At 40.1% G+C, this 17,069-nt stretch overlaps 1 protein-coding gene across 1 annotated transcript in view; it reads left to right on the forward strand.

Annotated features, from left to right (window-relative positions):
• Positions 1-2,634: 2,634 nt before the first annotated feature.
• LOC139712762 (coronin-6-like) overlaps positions 2,635-17,069 on the forward strand; it is a 71,452-nt gene continuing 57,017 nt past the window's right edge. Inside the window, exon 1 of the mRNA XM_071624555.1 lies at positions 2,635-2,917. Within this exon, the coding sequence (XP_071480656.1) occupies positions 2,720-2,917 (198 nt within the window). The 5' untranslated portion in view covers positions 2,635-2,719. The remainder of the gene's footprint in view (positions 2,918-17,069) is intronic.

Genomic DNA, 17,069 nt, shown 5'->3' on the forward strand with positions numbered 1-17,069 from the left:
CACACGAATAAAGTTTTGATATTCTATATTCATATCTCTGTAACTAATATCCATTGGCATTAAGTGTCATCATTCATCTCAATGTACATACACGCGTTAAGCCTTGTTTTTATGCAGGAACAGTCACTTTGAGGTGCTGTGTGGAAAGATTTTAACCAGAAACAGATGATTTTGTCAAGATTGAGTGGAGGCGTTTATAAAAATAATAACAATGCCATGTATTATCTCTATAGAGGGCGGCAAAGCCTAGTCTCGAGGACTGAGCTTGTTGCACAGCGAATCGGACAGACTTTGAGTGATTTTGCAGGTGTGTAACAGTTGTTGTGGTATGTTTTGTTTGTTTTTTGACGAAATAAAAGCATTGATGAAAAAAGGTAAGCACGGCTTAGAAAACAATTAATATACAGAGAAAATTAGGTCTTCAGACAGGAAAAATTACTTTGTTCTGAGGAGACTTTGTTACATCGTGTCGTACATGACAGCAAAATGCCTACCAGCTGTAGGCTTTATACTCATGTGAAAAGCTGGATATGGAGGAGCAACTTACACAAAGTCTCAATCTCTTCATTTGGTTGAGACCTAATTTCAGGTTTCTAACATTTTTGGTGAGATAATGATAAACCTCTGATGAAATATGAGAGAGCATGTAATTCCATGAGGAATTCAACATTTATTTTATGAAAATTGGTTTTGAAATGGTCGAGATATATCCAAAACAGAACGATTCTAATAAAGTGTGGGACCCACACTTTATTATGATCGCTTTGCTTCACTTTGTTCTTGGATGTTTCAGTAGTTCCAAACTCGATTTTCATCAAATAAACTTTGAATTCCTCTTAAAACGGTATGCTCTGTAGTGTTTTCTTGGTACCTCGCAAAAACTTGAAAGCTCAATTCTCATCTCCACCAATACTGTACTATCCCTTTTTAACCTAACTTTGCAAGGCCTTCATAGGTTCAAAAAGATAAGTCTCCTTTTGAAATACTTTGTCTTAAGTTATGGGAGTTAAAATGGTAAAAGCGTGCTAGTGTTCTTTGTTGTATCACCATCATCAAATTACTGATGTAATTAGTAGGCTTATTACAAATCAATTCATGCATATCATTATGTTTGCTAGATAGAAATGATACAGACTTTTAGAATATCATATGTGGGTATCAAATATGTTTAAATAATCATCATGATGCTATTTCAGACACGGATGCTATTGTTTAAACATACAGTGTGTATTCTTAAGAATCGAATTACGAATGCACACATCACAAATCACACACATATACATGCACATACACCCCTGATATGTTCTACACACATAGAGTAAATATAAAAAGAACATGTGATAGATAATAAAGACTTCAGTGTGTATGAGTTTACAATCCACAGGCCGCCGGAAACGGAGGGGAGGGGGGGGGGGAGGGGGGGGGGGGGGCTCGCCCCCCTCCCCCCCCCCACACTTTTTTTTTTTTTTTTTTGCACAACACATGAGAATACATATAGGGTGTAACCACTTTGTGCCCCCACACTTTTTTGTGTGTGTTTTTATGTACCCTGGAAGAGGTAAGCTTTTGGCGAATGCAAGTTGTACCAGAACGATTTTTTTTTCTTCCAGCCAATGAAACCTTTAAGTGGGAACGTGGTAAGGCCTTTTTTTCATCACCTGAAGAAACCCGGAAGTGGAATAAGTGGAATCTGAAAGTTGTGCTGAAGTCTTTTTTTTTCCCCTTCTTGTTGGCTGATGAAGCCCGAAAGTGGCATCAGAAATATAAACTGTCCCTCCTCCTACTTTTAAGAACGTGGCGCCGACCGTGTGCAATATTTTGATATTCACAATATTTTGCATTATATCTTAAAGGTATTTATGTACGAGCAGTTTTGTCTTTTTTGTGTGTCTGTATTGCATAATAATGTTTGTAGCTTGTTTCTTTTTTGTTTGTTTTTTTTTTTACTCTGTTAAATTCACATTGTTTTATTCATACGATTTCTATCACTAAAGAAAGTGAGTTATGTATTAGACACCTACGTTATTCTTTTTTGTAGTTTGGTTTTTTTTTAGGTGTAGGCCTATAATTAGAATAAAAGCATATCTTCAACAAGGCAGATGGATCCAAATTATGTCTTGAAGTTTATATGTCATTTTCCAGGGATTGACAATTACAGTGGAAGTGAAAACTTACAATTCTGGAAAAATATTTCCGGCATCTTATAACAATAAATTATTTTTGAATCGTGAAAAGCGCAGCTCTCATCCTTGTAGGAGGACAGGATCCCCGTAAATACTACCAAGCTCATTCCAATTTGCAATGATTACTGTCGTGTTTATAAATGGGCTCGGCCCACTTCCGTATTTTACGCTGCTTCCTCTTCAAAATTCGTTCTTCCATTATGCGAAGGCACTCTGAGCATTGAATTACGGAGTCAACGGACAGAGTCTCTCTCATCCTCCTGGCGGTGTGTCTTCTTTTGGCCGACAGCTGTACAGATATCCACGCACGCCGCGCCCATCAATCCAGGCAAACTACCGTTACGTACTGTACGTACGTGAGATCGCGTGGCACATATACACACACGTTTTATCAACCATATCCAGCCAGAGTTACATGCTTACGGCTTACAGTACAGCATACATAAGAGCACAGTGGGCAGTCCAGTGCAGTGTATGCCGTGCCGTGAGGAAGTCGTGTCTCTTTCTATAGGCAAAACAAGCGAAACGGTGGAAAAATGTCGGGGAGATTTGTAAGAGACAGCAAGCTCCGGAATGTCTTCGGACAGGCTTTCAAAAAGGACCTCTGTTTCGAGTCCATTCAAGTGTCCAAACACCAGAATGTCGGCATGTGCTGTGCAGTCAACACCAAGTTCCTGGCCGTCGTAACAGAATCTGGAGGTGGCGGCACTTTCCTCGTACTTCCGCACGATAAGGCAAGTAAAGTTAACAATAATTCACTAGGCTCTAACGTTAGGCCCTTTTACCTGATTACTTTATAACTTAGTACGCGTACGATACTGTTAAAACTGCCAAAATCCGTGTCGTGGGGAAATCTAAGGAGGTTACAAGGTGGAAAAAAGTAGGATGACTTTTGGTTTCATTTGTTTCATCACACGTGCTGAAGTGAATGTTTCTCGCCTTCTCGGTATTAATTTCCTCCATGATCCAGAACATTGACACTCACTTGCTCACTGACTCAAATTTAGGTGCCTACCACTGTCTAGCGCTAACGTTAAACTGAACTCTATCTTCCCATCCTTGAACCCTTTTTTGTTTTCCCTTTATTGAAAGTCCAAGGACGAAGGACAAGGAGATAATGATGACTGATATTCATGTAAATTTTAGATATCAGTTGACTAATGTTAAAATTTACTGTAAAAGTGGTTTCTTTCGCGTACAGAAACTTTCATGGTTTCCATCGGTGCGGACTTTTTCATATGTATTCAAATTCGCGGTCGGTAATGATAGCGTTGTACAAGCGACGAGTTCAAAACATTTTCACGTGATGTTAAATTCGCGGTTCAACCTCAGAGCGTGAAAAGCGCGAAAATAAAGCCACCGCGAAAGAAACCACTTTTACAGTATACTGGCCTGCATAGCCATAGGCTAGGTCTCTTAATCTAGATCTACTGATGACATGTTGTGTCTCTAGACTATATTAACACTAACAGTAAGGTAGGTACTAGCCTGACCAGACACTGTGCTGCGCACAGGGTCTGACATGTGTTAGTGTTTCAACGTTGTAAACGACCGTCACTATTGACGGCAAAATCACATAAAATACCTTTTATTTTGTATGATTTTAAGAGTAATATAATTTGCAACACTGTACCTACAGCGTATTTTCCTGATGGTTGAGTTGAATTCGGCGTTTTGTTGGTATCCAGACCTTATTGTTGAATTTTTCGGAGTAGATCGTGCGGTGGCATCTTTTCCTTCGAGAGCTTCACAAAAGCAACAAACTACTACGCATGCGCATTCAGAAGTGGTTGCTTTTTACGTACGCCCGTGCGCCCGTGCGTTTCATGTGTTACGTAAAGCTTGTAGTAGATCCGCGCGTGCTGCACCGGCAATGATTTGAACTTTTTTAGTCGGGGTCATCCGACTATCTCATCACTTCCGCCCCGACTACCTACGTTGTAGTATACGAGAGTGAATGCCATTCATATAACACGCAGATGAGGAGTGAAGCAGTAAGGACGTTTACAGACCTGATTTCAGCCATAGATTTCGGTAAGTTTTAGACGTAATTAAACAAAAAATCGCATACCGGTTATTGAATGATGGTCATAGATTACGATAATTCCTTATATTTTAGTTTTCCACGATTAATAAAGATATTCATGAAGGAAACAGTGAACGATAACAACGTCCGCGAAGGAAAAGAGGTGCAGCGCTGTCGCCAGCGCTGCGTGTAGTTAGGTAGGTACATACTTCATGATTATGAAGCCGAAGGTGCATCGGCAATCCAGGCCAGCCAGGACAGGGGTTTATACGGTGTAGTTACACTATGCCCATGGACCACACAGAGTTTTGACCTCAAAATTACATTAGAAAACCTTCTCTATACAGCAATTGTGCACTTTATGGCCCTATATCAGATACTTTTCGATTCGGGTGAACAAGAACGATGTGGTGCCAACTGCAGGCGTATCTCAATCAAGGTGTCGCCACATCCCCACACACGTTGAGCCGCTGCTGATAAACTTTTCGATTTCAGGCATCACGTCTTGTGATGTGTGCAGTACATACAATTGTAGGCTACCTGTGCAGATGGTGCATGATGTGGAATTTGTGACTTTTTTTGTTTACTTTTGATATTGACTTTGTCTTTGACTAGATGCCGAATTAAATATCCTCCCATGGGATAAACTACAACTACATGTACAGCTGTATGTGGATTATAAAACGTGATGCAAAGTAATACAATGCACTGCGCCAGGCCAAGCACTGAAACGTGATTGCATGTACAGCATCTCGTGTAAATGCATGTGTGGGACTATGGTATGCAGTTGCAAATTGCAGGACAGTGAAAGCAGACAAAGTAGGTACCAGAGGCTGTAGTTTGTATGTCAGCTGTGCTGCTGTGACGTATCAGGATCATAAACTCTCATGTAATTGAAAATTTTATTAATGTTCTCTTAAAAAAAAAAAAAAATTGGAAAGACAGGTGAATTGAGCACTGATTTGCTGAGAGTCATCACGATCTTTTGCACGATTTCGTCTATCGAGAGAGGAGTTTGACATCATAGATAAGGCGGTGTGAGTGCAGAGCGAGTGAATTTGGGTGGACAGTGATAACCGGGGTGAACGCCTTCGAAAATTAGGTGTGTAGCGAGTATGCTGTACGTAAAAATTACATCATGTCACGGTGACGCCGGTGTCAACGTGCAAATCAAAAAGTGCCTATTATTGGTAGTGTCTCATTCCCTGCACTAATGCCATGAACCACCCCGCACTGAGCAACTGGCGAGCTTCTCTTGCTGTATGGAATAAACGCCGTTTGACTAGTGATAAGGTCACTTAAAGCCCGCCTCACTCACTGCGCTTTCCAGCTGTGCAATTGCGACATCACACGCCTTTGCTCTTCACTGTGACAGGATTGTGGAGCTTTACATTTGTAAGGTTACATCGCAGAAAATTGCCATGATCATGGCGCAAAATGTGAGAAAGTTGGCATTAAGTCATTTCTGAACATCCTGGGGCCCGTTTCATAAAACATGTCATCAGTGACAACTGCCACATTTCTATGACAAATTTGCTCTCAGCCAATCGGATGCAAGGATTTCAGTAGCTTGTCACATCTATGACAACTTGTCACTGATGACAAGTTTTATGAAACGGGCCCCAGCTAGCCACAACAGTTACGTGAATATTTATATGCCTCTGTCATCCATCCCGACCCCATCACAAATTGCGCAAACCACCCATGCGGTGCGGGCGAGGCTTGTGTACAATGTATGTGATACACAGCCCTGTGGCTGTACAGTGTTTGCTTTGCACGGTGTCTGGTTGGGGCCGATCAGGCGAGTCTGTAGTTCTGTGTAGAGGATGATAAGCACAGCAAAGTGATGAATCTGGATTTTTTTGTCATTATTTCACAGAATAATGTCACCAAGGCGGTTAATAGACATAACGTCCTCTGCGATCAGATGAAGTATTGATCTCCTGCTTGAGATTGCATGAGAGGTCATCATTCACAACTTGACAAATAGTGTGCCCAGTCCAAGCACAGTGAAATCTTGTACGGTACCTACCATTCACTTTTCTCACACATCACAAGCAAGAGCCACCATGATCTGCATGTATGTGAACCTGCATTGAAAGTGAAAGTTCTTCATTGTTCCGGAAAGCTACTCTACACTTTTGTACCATATATCTGCTGGCTGCGTTTACACCACGTTCCCAGCACCCACGACTGCAGTCACATTTCAGACACCATGGACAAAACTTGATGGATGTGAGACAACGCACAGGGACAGGATGGGCAAACGTGACAGGCTGTGATTGCAGTGGATGCCGTGTCAGATTTTTACACTGTCAGAAAATTTGCCACGGCAGTCCCAGTGCTATTAATGAGAAACCTTGTAGGCCGTAATAAAATGGGGTAAACGCAACAAAATGTGACAGCACGTAATGGGCAGTAACAATAACTTGGATGGAAAATATTGTGTAACCCTAGCCTGACCAAATGTCGTAAGAACAGTGTCTGATAGCGACGTGTTCATCAGAGCAAGGGCCGGAATGAACAAGACTGGAATACAGAGGTGAAAAAACAGAAGGATTATCTCATCCACAAATATGTGGTGCCCTATGTTTTGGGCAAACAGGGCTGCTGTGGCCACCGGAAACATGGTGTAAATGTGGCATTAAGGTATGGAAGCTATCCTGCACCAAACATGAAAAGATCCCCCCCCCCAAAAAAAAATAATAATAATAAAAAAAAAAAATAATAATAATAAATAAATAAATATGATATAAAAATAATATAAAAATAAATAAAGTAAAATTAAATGGATTATAATAATACCATGTAATAATAATGTTAATAATAATAATAATAATAATAATAATAATAACAATAATAATAATAATAATAATGATAATAATAAAATGAAAATGTGTTTGTAAATTGTTCAGTTCACTCAACAAGTGCTAGTTACTATAAAACAGAGCTTAGGGTTCAGGTTAGGGTCAGGCATCAGAACTTGGCTTGGACTGTAGAGTTTGTATGTCATCAGGCCAGTTTTTATGTGAAAGGGCATTTAAAATTCCCATCAACGTGTATTACAGTAGTAAATACTGTACATACTATCATTTTCATGTGGTTTAAGTGAAGTGAAAGCAATTTGCCACTAGAAGTAGTTAAATGCTGCTCGAGGGGTGCTGTCCACTAAATTAAAGGTTCTGTTTACCTTTGGGAGCAGTGATTTCAAAAATGTTCAAGATATCATTGATTCATATTCAAAACAGCTGTATCCGTAGGTCTGTTGTGTCACATACTGTAACATCCTACCATACAATTTTCGCAATAAAGCCTAAAATATTTATAAGGAGGTTATCAGTGTTTTTCTCAATAAACCATAACTGTAGATGGTTTAGTTTGGAAACATTCTTATTATAACTATTGTTCACAGTTTGTGTATTTACCTATGTAACAACACTTCACATCGATTGTGTTTGCCGTTATGCTGTTTTCCCATCTTTGTCGTTTCATACAGTATTATCTGCACAAGATGAAATGCATGCCAGTTGGAAGTGTGCCTATTTTGTTGTTCGAAGATGCTATCTAGACTGCAGACAGCAAGGTGTTCTTCTGTGTAGGTTGTATTCCAGGACAATGTTTTATGAATGTTGTCAGCCTTGACAAGTTGTTAGCCTCTGACAATCACTATGGCAACATTCTGTGACCAGAGCTTCTCAGCCAATCAAAACCAAGGATTTTGCTGAAATTGTCAGAGACTGACAACTTTCGTGAAGTGGTGCCCAGGTCCCATTTGTACACATGTACATTGTGGGGAAGCCAATAGCGGGTACTGTGTGTTGGTAAAAAATGCGATGTACATGTACATGTTTGTTACAGAGCAAGTTGTTCACTTCCCGATGAAGGGGGACCGGCTGTAAAAGCTTCAAGGATTAACAAGCACCGGAGGGTTTACAGAGAGTCACACCCCTGCCACTGATACCCTTGAACCCTCCCCCCCCCCCACTTCCTGCTTATAGGTGGGACTAAAGGCTGAACTAAATGTGTGAATAATGTATGTATTTAAACATACATTTTACAGATAATATGGCCATGTTGGAAGTGAATGCAAGTTCAACTACATTGTATTTGTAAGCTTGACTTTGATCATATTGAGTAGAAATCATCCAGTTGAAAGGCTTCAAGATACAGAGCTCTGTGCCTACACATTCTAAAATTAAGCGATACAACTGAAAACACCTCTTGACCCCACTACGCTGGCTACACAAGTTTGAACTCAACTTTAATAGCTTTTTGACTTCAAACGAAAAAACAAAAAGCTGTGATCAGCATCACTTGAGTTTTTAAACCTGTGTGCAAACAAGTCCTCTACACATCTGAAACCTCTCAGTTTCTGAATTAATTAATGTCATGGAATCAGATACAGTATACGCCGAATATTTCGCGAGGTTTTTACTTTCGCGATTTCCGTGAGTCAGGTGCTATTTGCGAAATTATAGACATGCAAAAATATTGACTCTGATTCCGATGTGGATGTGACGTACGCGTGTACATTTCTCCGTTCAGTACAAGACTCCACGATCGCGAATTTAACCATTCGCGAAATTGTCGAGAATTCCTGATTTACAAAAATTTAGACTAGCGATATACACTGTAATGGCATTTACAGTAAGCTCTGACCTTTTAATAGCTACGTGTACAGAGTATTCTCTGATTTTGAGACCATATATAAAGTACCCTGTGCTAGATTACGTTGTACATTCTCTGGAAGTCACACTGGCTTTGCTGATTTATGCTTTGTGTGTTTGTGTGTTTTGTTTGTCATCCGGAATTGATTATGCAGGTACTATCCTACACACACTTACCTTGTACATGGCTACAATGTAGAACAACAACTAGAGCTATAAAACTTCCTGCTCATCCCCAGTAAACACAACTCGATTTAACCCCTGGCCTGTTCACACCCAATTTGTCTGATGGTCATACAGCACTACTGTACAGTGTAGTTGTTGGTCAACTGCAAGAAACTTTCTTTGAGTTCTACAATGAAGCCCTCTGAGAGCACAGACCTCCGCCAAGCAGCTCATTTCCACCACTGATCTTGTTCTCCAAATGAGATTAGTGATTTCCACTCCTTGTATTCATGCTGAAATTCGCCCGATTTCCCAATATAGAAGTGTTTTTGTTACAAAGTATGTCATCAGTTTCCAATGCACGGCCCCTCACCTTGTAGGCCGAACAGAAACTAGAGCATGCACGTCAGTGTGCGTGGGCAAACCTCAAATTATACATTGTATACGCATCTTGAACTCCAAAGTTGATTGACCCTACTTGCCAAAATATCGAAAATCCTTCATGAAATCCATATCATATATACCGGATCACTACCAAAATTTAATCGTCTATTCCTTATGTCATTCTCAGCCTTTCCTACAAGTCTCATCCAAATCTGTACACAACTTTTTGAGTTATTTTGGAGACGAACAAACAAGCGAACAAACCAAATAAATGAAAATGAAAACATCCCCTCCTCCCATCGCAGAGGTAATGCTGATGGCCAGTTGATGTACTACAGTAAATCAAAATTGACCTTCAGCGAGCACATACAGTAGAAGGGTTCAGCCTGTAGAGCCCCTACAGATTTTAAAAAAAGAAAAGTGTTCTAAAATTGAAGCAGAAACTTTGAATATTGAAGGAGGTGCTCATTTTACAACTTGTACAACCGCACAGTTCTTTAACCATCTTGGTACTGATGCATCAAAATCTCACTTTATACTGGGTACACTGTACACAAGTTGCCCACAGGACTGAGAGGGTTAAAGGCAGCATGCCATTCATACAGAACATACAGTACATTGTATGAGTCTGCGAACTTCAAACCAATCCTTGCGCAAATGCTATGTCATAATGATGTATAATGAGTATGTTGAAGCCTGTATTAAGGTAAAAGGAATGTTCTGCATCATACTTTATTGCGCACTGTGGAATTATTGCTCATAGCTTGAACCTTCATCAAGACCACTGGCACTACCATTGATGACAATTGCCATATGTGCCAATTTCTACCACAAGTTACATACACTGTACGTTGTACATTGTAGGTTACTACATGTACATGTATTGTAAGCAGCACTGTATACTGCACAAGTGAGTCGTACACTTTAGACCCCGTGTACAGTGCGGGGCTGGGCCGCGGCTGGGCTGCGGCTGGGCCGCGGCCGAGTCCGCCTTCATTTCAGTGTAAACGCTCAAAAGGCCAAATGCGGCGCCAAAATTGGCCGCGCATTTGGCCACGCTCTTGAGGTGGTCTCGGCCGCGGCCGAGCCCGGCCTTTTCTCAGTGTAAACGCAAACTGGGCCAAATGCGCGGCCAATTTTAGTCTGGCTTCCAGACCCTCTGCCCGTACTATTTCGCTATTCAGGATATTAAACTAGTATAGTTTCAGGTGGTTTTGTCCTGCAAAAGATTTTTCCTTCGGCAAGGGCCTTTGCCCGAACGGCGACTTCGTCACCACAGAATCCAGTTGGCAAAGGGTCTGAAAACCAGACTATACCTAATTGCATTTGTTTACAAGCAGAGCGCCACTACGACAAAATATTGAAAGGTTTGAATGAAAAGCCCGGGCCGAGCCCCGCACTGTAAATGGACAGAATTGCGGGGCTCAGCCCCGCAATTGAGGCCGGGCTCGGCCGCGGCTCGGTCCAGCCCAGCACTGTAAGCGGGGTCTTACTCAATCCTGAAGCTCATCATCAAATTGATGTCAAGATGATCCATACTGTTACCAAGATGCTCTTCCTATTTTAAAAACCCTCCTGTTATTTTCTTTTCTTCTTCTTCTTCTTCTTCTTTTTTTTTTTCTGATTCTTTCCTCAAAGGGGCGTGGGATAATTTGCATCATTGTCATTCCATGTTTTCTTGGAGTATTGTCATCTGTAGCCAAGGAAGTGGTTGGTTCACTGTCCCAGTCGGGCCAAGGGGGGCGACGTGTTAATTGCTGTTGCGGTGATCTCGAGTGTCATGTTGGGGCGTGAGATCTCCCCCTTACCCCCCTCCCCCCTCCTTCAGGAGTGGCCGGTGAATCATCCTCAATGGATCAATTTGTGGTTTGATCTTCTGGGTTAATTTCCCCCCAAAGTGTGTGTACGATACCAGGCTCCTACGGCTGCAAAGAGCATTGATTGTACAAAATTTAACTGGGCACAAGCATGTGAGAGGATTATTTTTACACTGATAAAATCATCACGGTAAAGAGTGAGAATCTCGTTGAATATTCAGCTGTGTGGTACAGTACATGTAGTGACACGTGTCTGCAGTGCTATGCCGGGTGGTTTTTGGAATAGGGTGGTACCCACATTCTCATGCTACACGAATTTGATTCATCGTTCCTTAAAATTAAAAACAATGGGCAATGCTCATACTTGGTTTACTTCTCGAGTTTGTTACTGTGGAGAATGTTTCATGGAGAATGCAATAATAGGCATTAAACTACAAAAGACAATAATGATCAAGGTATCATCATATGAAGTGATTTTCCACAATCATAATTTATTTTTTTAAAAGATAGGAGAGAAAAGGCTATTGAAGCGAGATCCACAGCTTTAAGCTGTTGCGGTTTATCAAATTGTATGCAATGAACATACAATGTAAAATGTACAATGTATTTCTTTATATAATGTACGCTGTAGGCCTGTTATGTAGCCTATATTAAAACAAATATAATTTTTTTTTTTTTTTTGATAGGTTGAGCAATAAGCTGATACTGGACAGTGTACATTGTACACTGTATTCTCACTTGAAAGTAAAATGGAACACAGAATCAAAGATCCATATCAGAAGAAGTCATGTCCAGCCTGGAATTAAGGATCCTTGAGGCAAATTCAGGGAATACTGTACATTTTACATGGAGTGCTTGGAGAAAGTAATATTTTGAAAGGGAGATGCAGCGTAACTTAGTGGGATAGCACTGTGTGTCTTATCGGCATAATGGGGAGAGTAGAGTTTGTTATCAAGTGTACATGTACAATACCTTGGAATATTGCATACATTGTACTTCCCTTCAAGAATGTATGTGTTGTTGTTGTTGTTGTCATAGATCGTTATCAGTTACAAACGTACCTACAGAAAAAGAAAAGAATACTTGAGCTCCAATGTAACCTTACTTGATACAAATCTATGAAAGAATGTAAGGCATACATGTACATTGAAGTCCTTGAAAGTGTGTGTAGATTAGGAAGAATTTTCTGCCAAGAACTTCCCCCTGGGACTATGTGTCTGGCTAGATGTGAAGACTGTCTAGTCATGTGGTATCACGCTGCAGTGACACAAATCCCCGGCTCCACGCTCCAGACTTGTCTCCTTAGAGAGGCGACGCAGGCGCTGCTACGCCGTGGCCCGCTTTTATCACACGTGCCATTATCACTGCCCGTGCTATTATGCCAATGTCGGGGTTGTGTATCTTCAATGTAAAATATACATATGTTCGTAGTACATTCAGTTCATGTACATAGGCCCTATACTGTACAGAGTGTACAGTGTATAGTGGGCCTTGTGAATAAATTATTAAAAAAGGAACTACAATGTTATGATTGAATTTGTTGCCTCATGGGTATAAACTGTCTACAAGACACTTCCTTTATATGGATGACAGAAAATTGGTTGGAAAGTGGCTGAGACGTCGTAATGAAAGATGGGACTCACCTGTCATTGGCACCTCTTTGTTTCACTTTGTTTTTTGATATCTCAGACATTTCAACATCAAATAAACTTTTGAATTCCTCGTTTATAATAATTGTATGATCAATATTTTGTAAGTGGTTTTGTAAAGTATAGATCATAAAATAAAGTTCAAAACTGAATCCCCATCTCAACCAGAACATTACCTTCTGTTCATTAGGTGTGTGAATTGGTGCTTCCTTAATACATCCAGAACTTCTGCATTATTCTATAGGCCTACACTGTACAGTGTAGCTCTTAAATGGAGTATTTTTTGCATCTTTATAGAGAGAAAACAGTGCCAGGATATAACAGCATCTTTGCTTGGCCCATTTCACGTGGACCTCAAAACCCCCAAGATCCCTCTGCCTGTCGGACCTGTTTGTACAACATAAATTGTACTCTGAATCAAGCTGGCTTTACCATTCTTTCATTGAAAAAATGACAATTTGGATATTAATTCTATAACCGCAAGTGCTATCAAATCAACCGTCCTGTGCCAGTGCTTACATAGAAACTGAAAGCATCTCAAACCAGTGCTGTTTTCTTAGTTTTAATAACTTGTTTGCTCTGCGAAATCTTCCCCACTTCAAGTATGAATGTACTAGAGCTGTGATTGTAGGCCAGACATTATATACACATTTCCCATCAAAGAATTTGGAGCTGTCTGTCATTTGCAAGCCTTTTGAATTCGTCAAAGTTTGATTACAATGTAACTTTTGGTGCAGAAAATTAATGTGCGATTGTTGTGTGATTCAATAGCAGGAAGAGAAAAGAGGAAATACTAGAAATGCCTTTTTAAAATAGCGTGACTTCTCCTGGATGTCACAACCATGTATTGATAAAGACACAGAGCTACAGTATATAGCATTCATAATGTCAAGTGAATACACCAAATCAAAGTGATCTTTTTTACTACCTACATGTACACTCAATTTACGTCCAGGCTGTAATCCTTAACCTCTAGGATACTAGTAAGTTCCATGGGGCGCCAAGTGTCGCATGGTCGATTTTGATATAAAATCAGTCAATTCGTGACGAAATTAATTGACGCAGTTGAGGATTACCATCTGAACGTACTGTATACGCTATAATTTTCGCGTACATAAATTTTCGCGAATTGCCGCTGTCACACATTTTCGCGAGTGGTTAAATTCGCGATTGGGGGACTAGAGAAAATATGAAGTGGCAAAGAAAGTGTGAATTTTCAACTTACTAGCAAATAAGAATGATACTTGTAGTTATACACTGCATGAAAAAGACTTGCCAAACTCTGTGAACTAGTAAGTTAGAATTCAACATTTTTGAAGTGGTTAAGTCCATCGCGCTAGATTTCTGACAAGTGGTCCCCTAGATTTCTGACGAGTGGTCCCCTTGCGATAATGGATTGGCTCTCTACAGTATTCGTAAGTAGACGTGGACGTGCGTAAACAAGCTCAGCCAGTATGGTTTGTTCGGTAAGCCGTGACATGGTATACTAGTACTAAAATGTTCATATCATCAAGGCAAGGGATTCATTTTGGAAGGTAATATTTTCGCGTGTTGTTAATTTCGCGAATAGCTCCCGACTCGCGAAATTCGCGAAAATAAAACCCCCGCGAAATATATAGCGTATACAGTAACTCATGTGTGACATGTTCCAGCATTATTTCACAAGGAGCTCAAAATCTGTCCCAAATATGCAGCTTTGAATAAGTCTGAAATACTGTCTCCAGCTGCTGGATGCATCAAGTTCTTTACACTAGTTTTGAATGTTGGATTTTTTTTTGTTGGCAATATTTTATTTGATCGCAACACCTTCAAGGGTCATAGTTTTGTGTATAGCTGTTACAAATACTTATAAAATATAAGAGTGATATTGACTGTTTTATCTGTTCTCACCTGTCATTTTAAGTAGATTATAGTTTGACTTTTTTTTTTAAAGTCCTCAGTCTACTATGCAGATCTATGTTTATCTTTGTTTAGATTAATGATTAGGACTCAAATGGTATGTAACCAATCTGTCGACAGACTATAGGATTGTTTGTTTTGTTGCTAGCAACGTAAACATCGACCAGCACACAGAAACACACACACAAACACACACACACCCAGACATTCCAATCATTAGCAGTGTAGCAGTTGAAGATTTTGTCAAATACGTGAGACAAATATCCAGCCGCAAAGTTGCCGGCCTGTAAAATGCTGTGAAGCACATTGGTCTACAATACCACTACCAGGAAGTGCTTCCCTCTTTCCCTGCTAGAAGTGTTGCCCGTACTTATGTGAGTCCTATGCAAAGTGACGCCCTGCCCACAGTTCTAAGGGTAGAATCTCTTCTCCTTTTTTCTTTTTTTTTTCTGAGAGGGCATTTCCTGCTTGATAATTCATGGACGTTGGACTGGTGTTGCAGTTTAAAAGTCGGTGTACTGTTACACCGCTTCATGCTCATCATTCACAGCATGTGAATTTTGATCTCATGAAAGCTCACAGTCCAGTTTACTGGAATCATAAAAATTTCATTCAAATCAACCATCAACAATCCATCATGGAACAATTCTTTTCAGTGCAGTCAGACTTGTGCTGATAAGAGCTTTTTCAATTTTTAATGCCCACTTCCTCCAAAGTGTAACATCATGTCCATGGCAACCCCAGAATTTACTCTTGAAACAAGCCTTTTCCAGAAATGGCAACAGCCATGGTGTATTAAGCAAAAAAGGCGACAACAACAAACAAAACTAAACGAACAAACAAACAATCAAAAAAGCCTCAAAAGTTTATTCACAGAAGTACAGTGTAGAGTTGGAAGAAGTAAAATTGACTTGTGGCAGGCTCTGTAATGTTCAGCTATTACAATGCTTGTCCAAGAGTTCAGTCTTTAAAAAAAAGTAGAAATCAGATGCTAGTGTATAACTTGTGTCTCAGATTTAGGAGATGGTACACAACTTTCATAATTAAAGAGGAAATCCACCCAAAAACAAATAAGCTCCAAAAGAAAGAGAGAACCATTACCTACAGAACATTCCAAAACTGACAAAAAAGTCGGGTAAAAAATAAGGAAGATATGACAATATACGTTTTGAAGTTTCACATCTTTTCTGAAAGCATTTCTTGACCAGTCCTTATGAATATTCAAATGAGCGAGTTGATGATGTCATGTCCTCACAACTTTTCATGTATAACTTGTACATGTGCCATATCGATCAGGCGCAAGGTACGAATAGAGTGTGCGCTGATGGGCTCACAAACTCTTTTGTTATACACGTAGACACACCTGAATGGGGTCAGGGAAATTAAATATCTTCTCAGCTCAGCGTTGACTACTTTGTACATCTGTATACAAGTTTTACAGCAAAACAAATGCCTGGCACATTGGAGTATTAAAAAGGCAAATAATACTGCCATGTACATGCAGTTTTCATACAGAAAGAAAAAAAAAGATATTGATAGAAGAATCTCTAATCTTTCTATTAAAGCTATTTTTCTGGGCAGCATAACACAGATTAATATGAATTAATGCCACAAATGCAGGCACTGCTGTCTTCATTTTTGGAACCTGGTATACCAGGTTCCTGTGATGAAGGTGTTAAATCAGTAAACAAAATAGAAAAACAAAACAAAGGTCGTATATTTGTCTCTGGGCGTAGCCAGGATAAAATGACAACTTACTACCAGTATGTTGTACATGGTGGCCAAAAGAATCATGAAAGCCCAACTGCTGCCCTTACGGCCCACCATCAGAAAATTGATATGTTGTCTTCTTCGGACATCGTAAAACCCTAGTTCAGAGTAACATACTCCTTGTTTATTCTCCTCTTGGTCCCGCATCAAGGGAATGTCCTGTGCTGTAGGATTTTTCCCTTCCGAAATCATAGTCTGGACACTTGCCCAGGCATTTCCCAATGTCCCCGCGAAGTTTGTGGGGTCCTGGGACAAAAGTGATCTTGTATTGGGCTCATTGACAGTGCCCAGATACTCTATGTACTGTAAAAGTGGATGTTTTCGCAAGAGTAATTTTTCGCGCTTGGCTGGATACGATGAATTTCCAGTGTTTTTAATTCCGCGGAATGAAGACATCAACTACAGAAATATATGGCTTGCAAAAATGTTTGCATGCTTTTATTTTTGCGCTAGTTTCTGGTTGCGCGGAATGCCTGAAAATTTCAGCACCACGAAAAATTTCCACTTTT

This window comes from Diadema antillarum, unplaced genomic scaffold, assembly GCF_040938485.1.
Source record: "Diadema antillarum isolate AM-2024a unplaced genomic scaffold, OU_Dant_1.0 seq00001851_RagTag, whole genome shotgun sequence".
Taxonomy (NCBI): Eukaryota; Metazoa; Echinodermata; class Echinoidea; order Diadematoida; family Diadematidae; genus Diadema; species Diadema antillarum.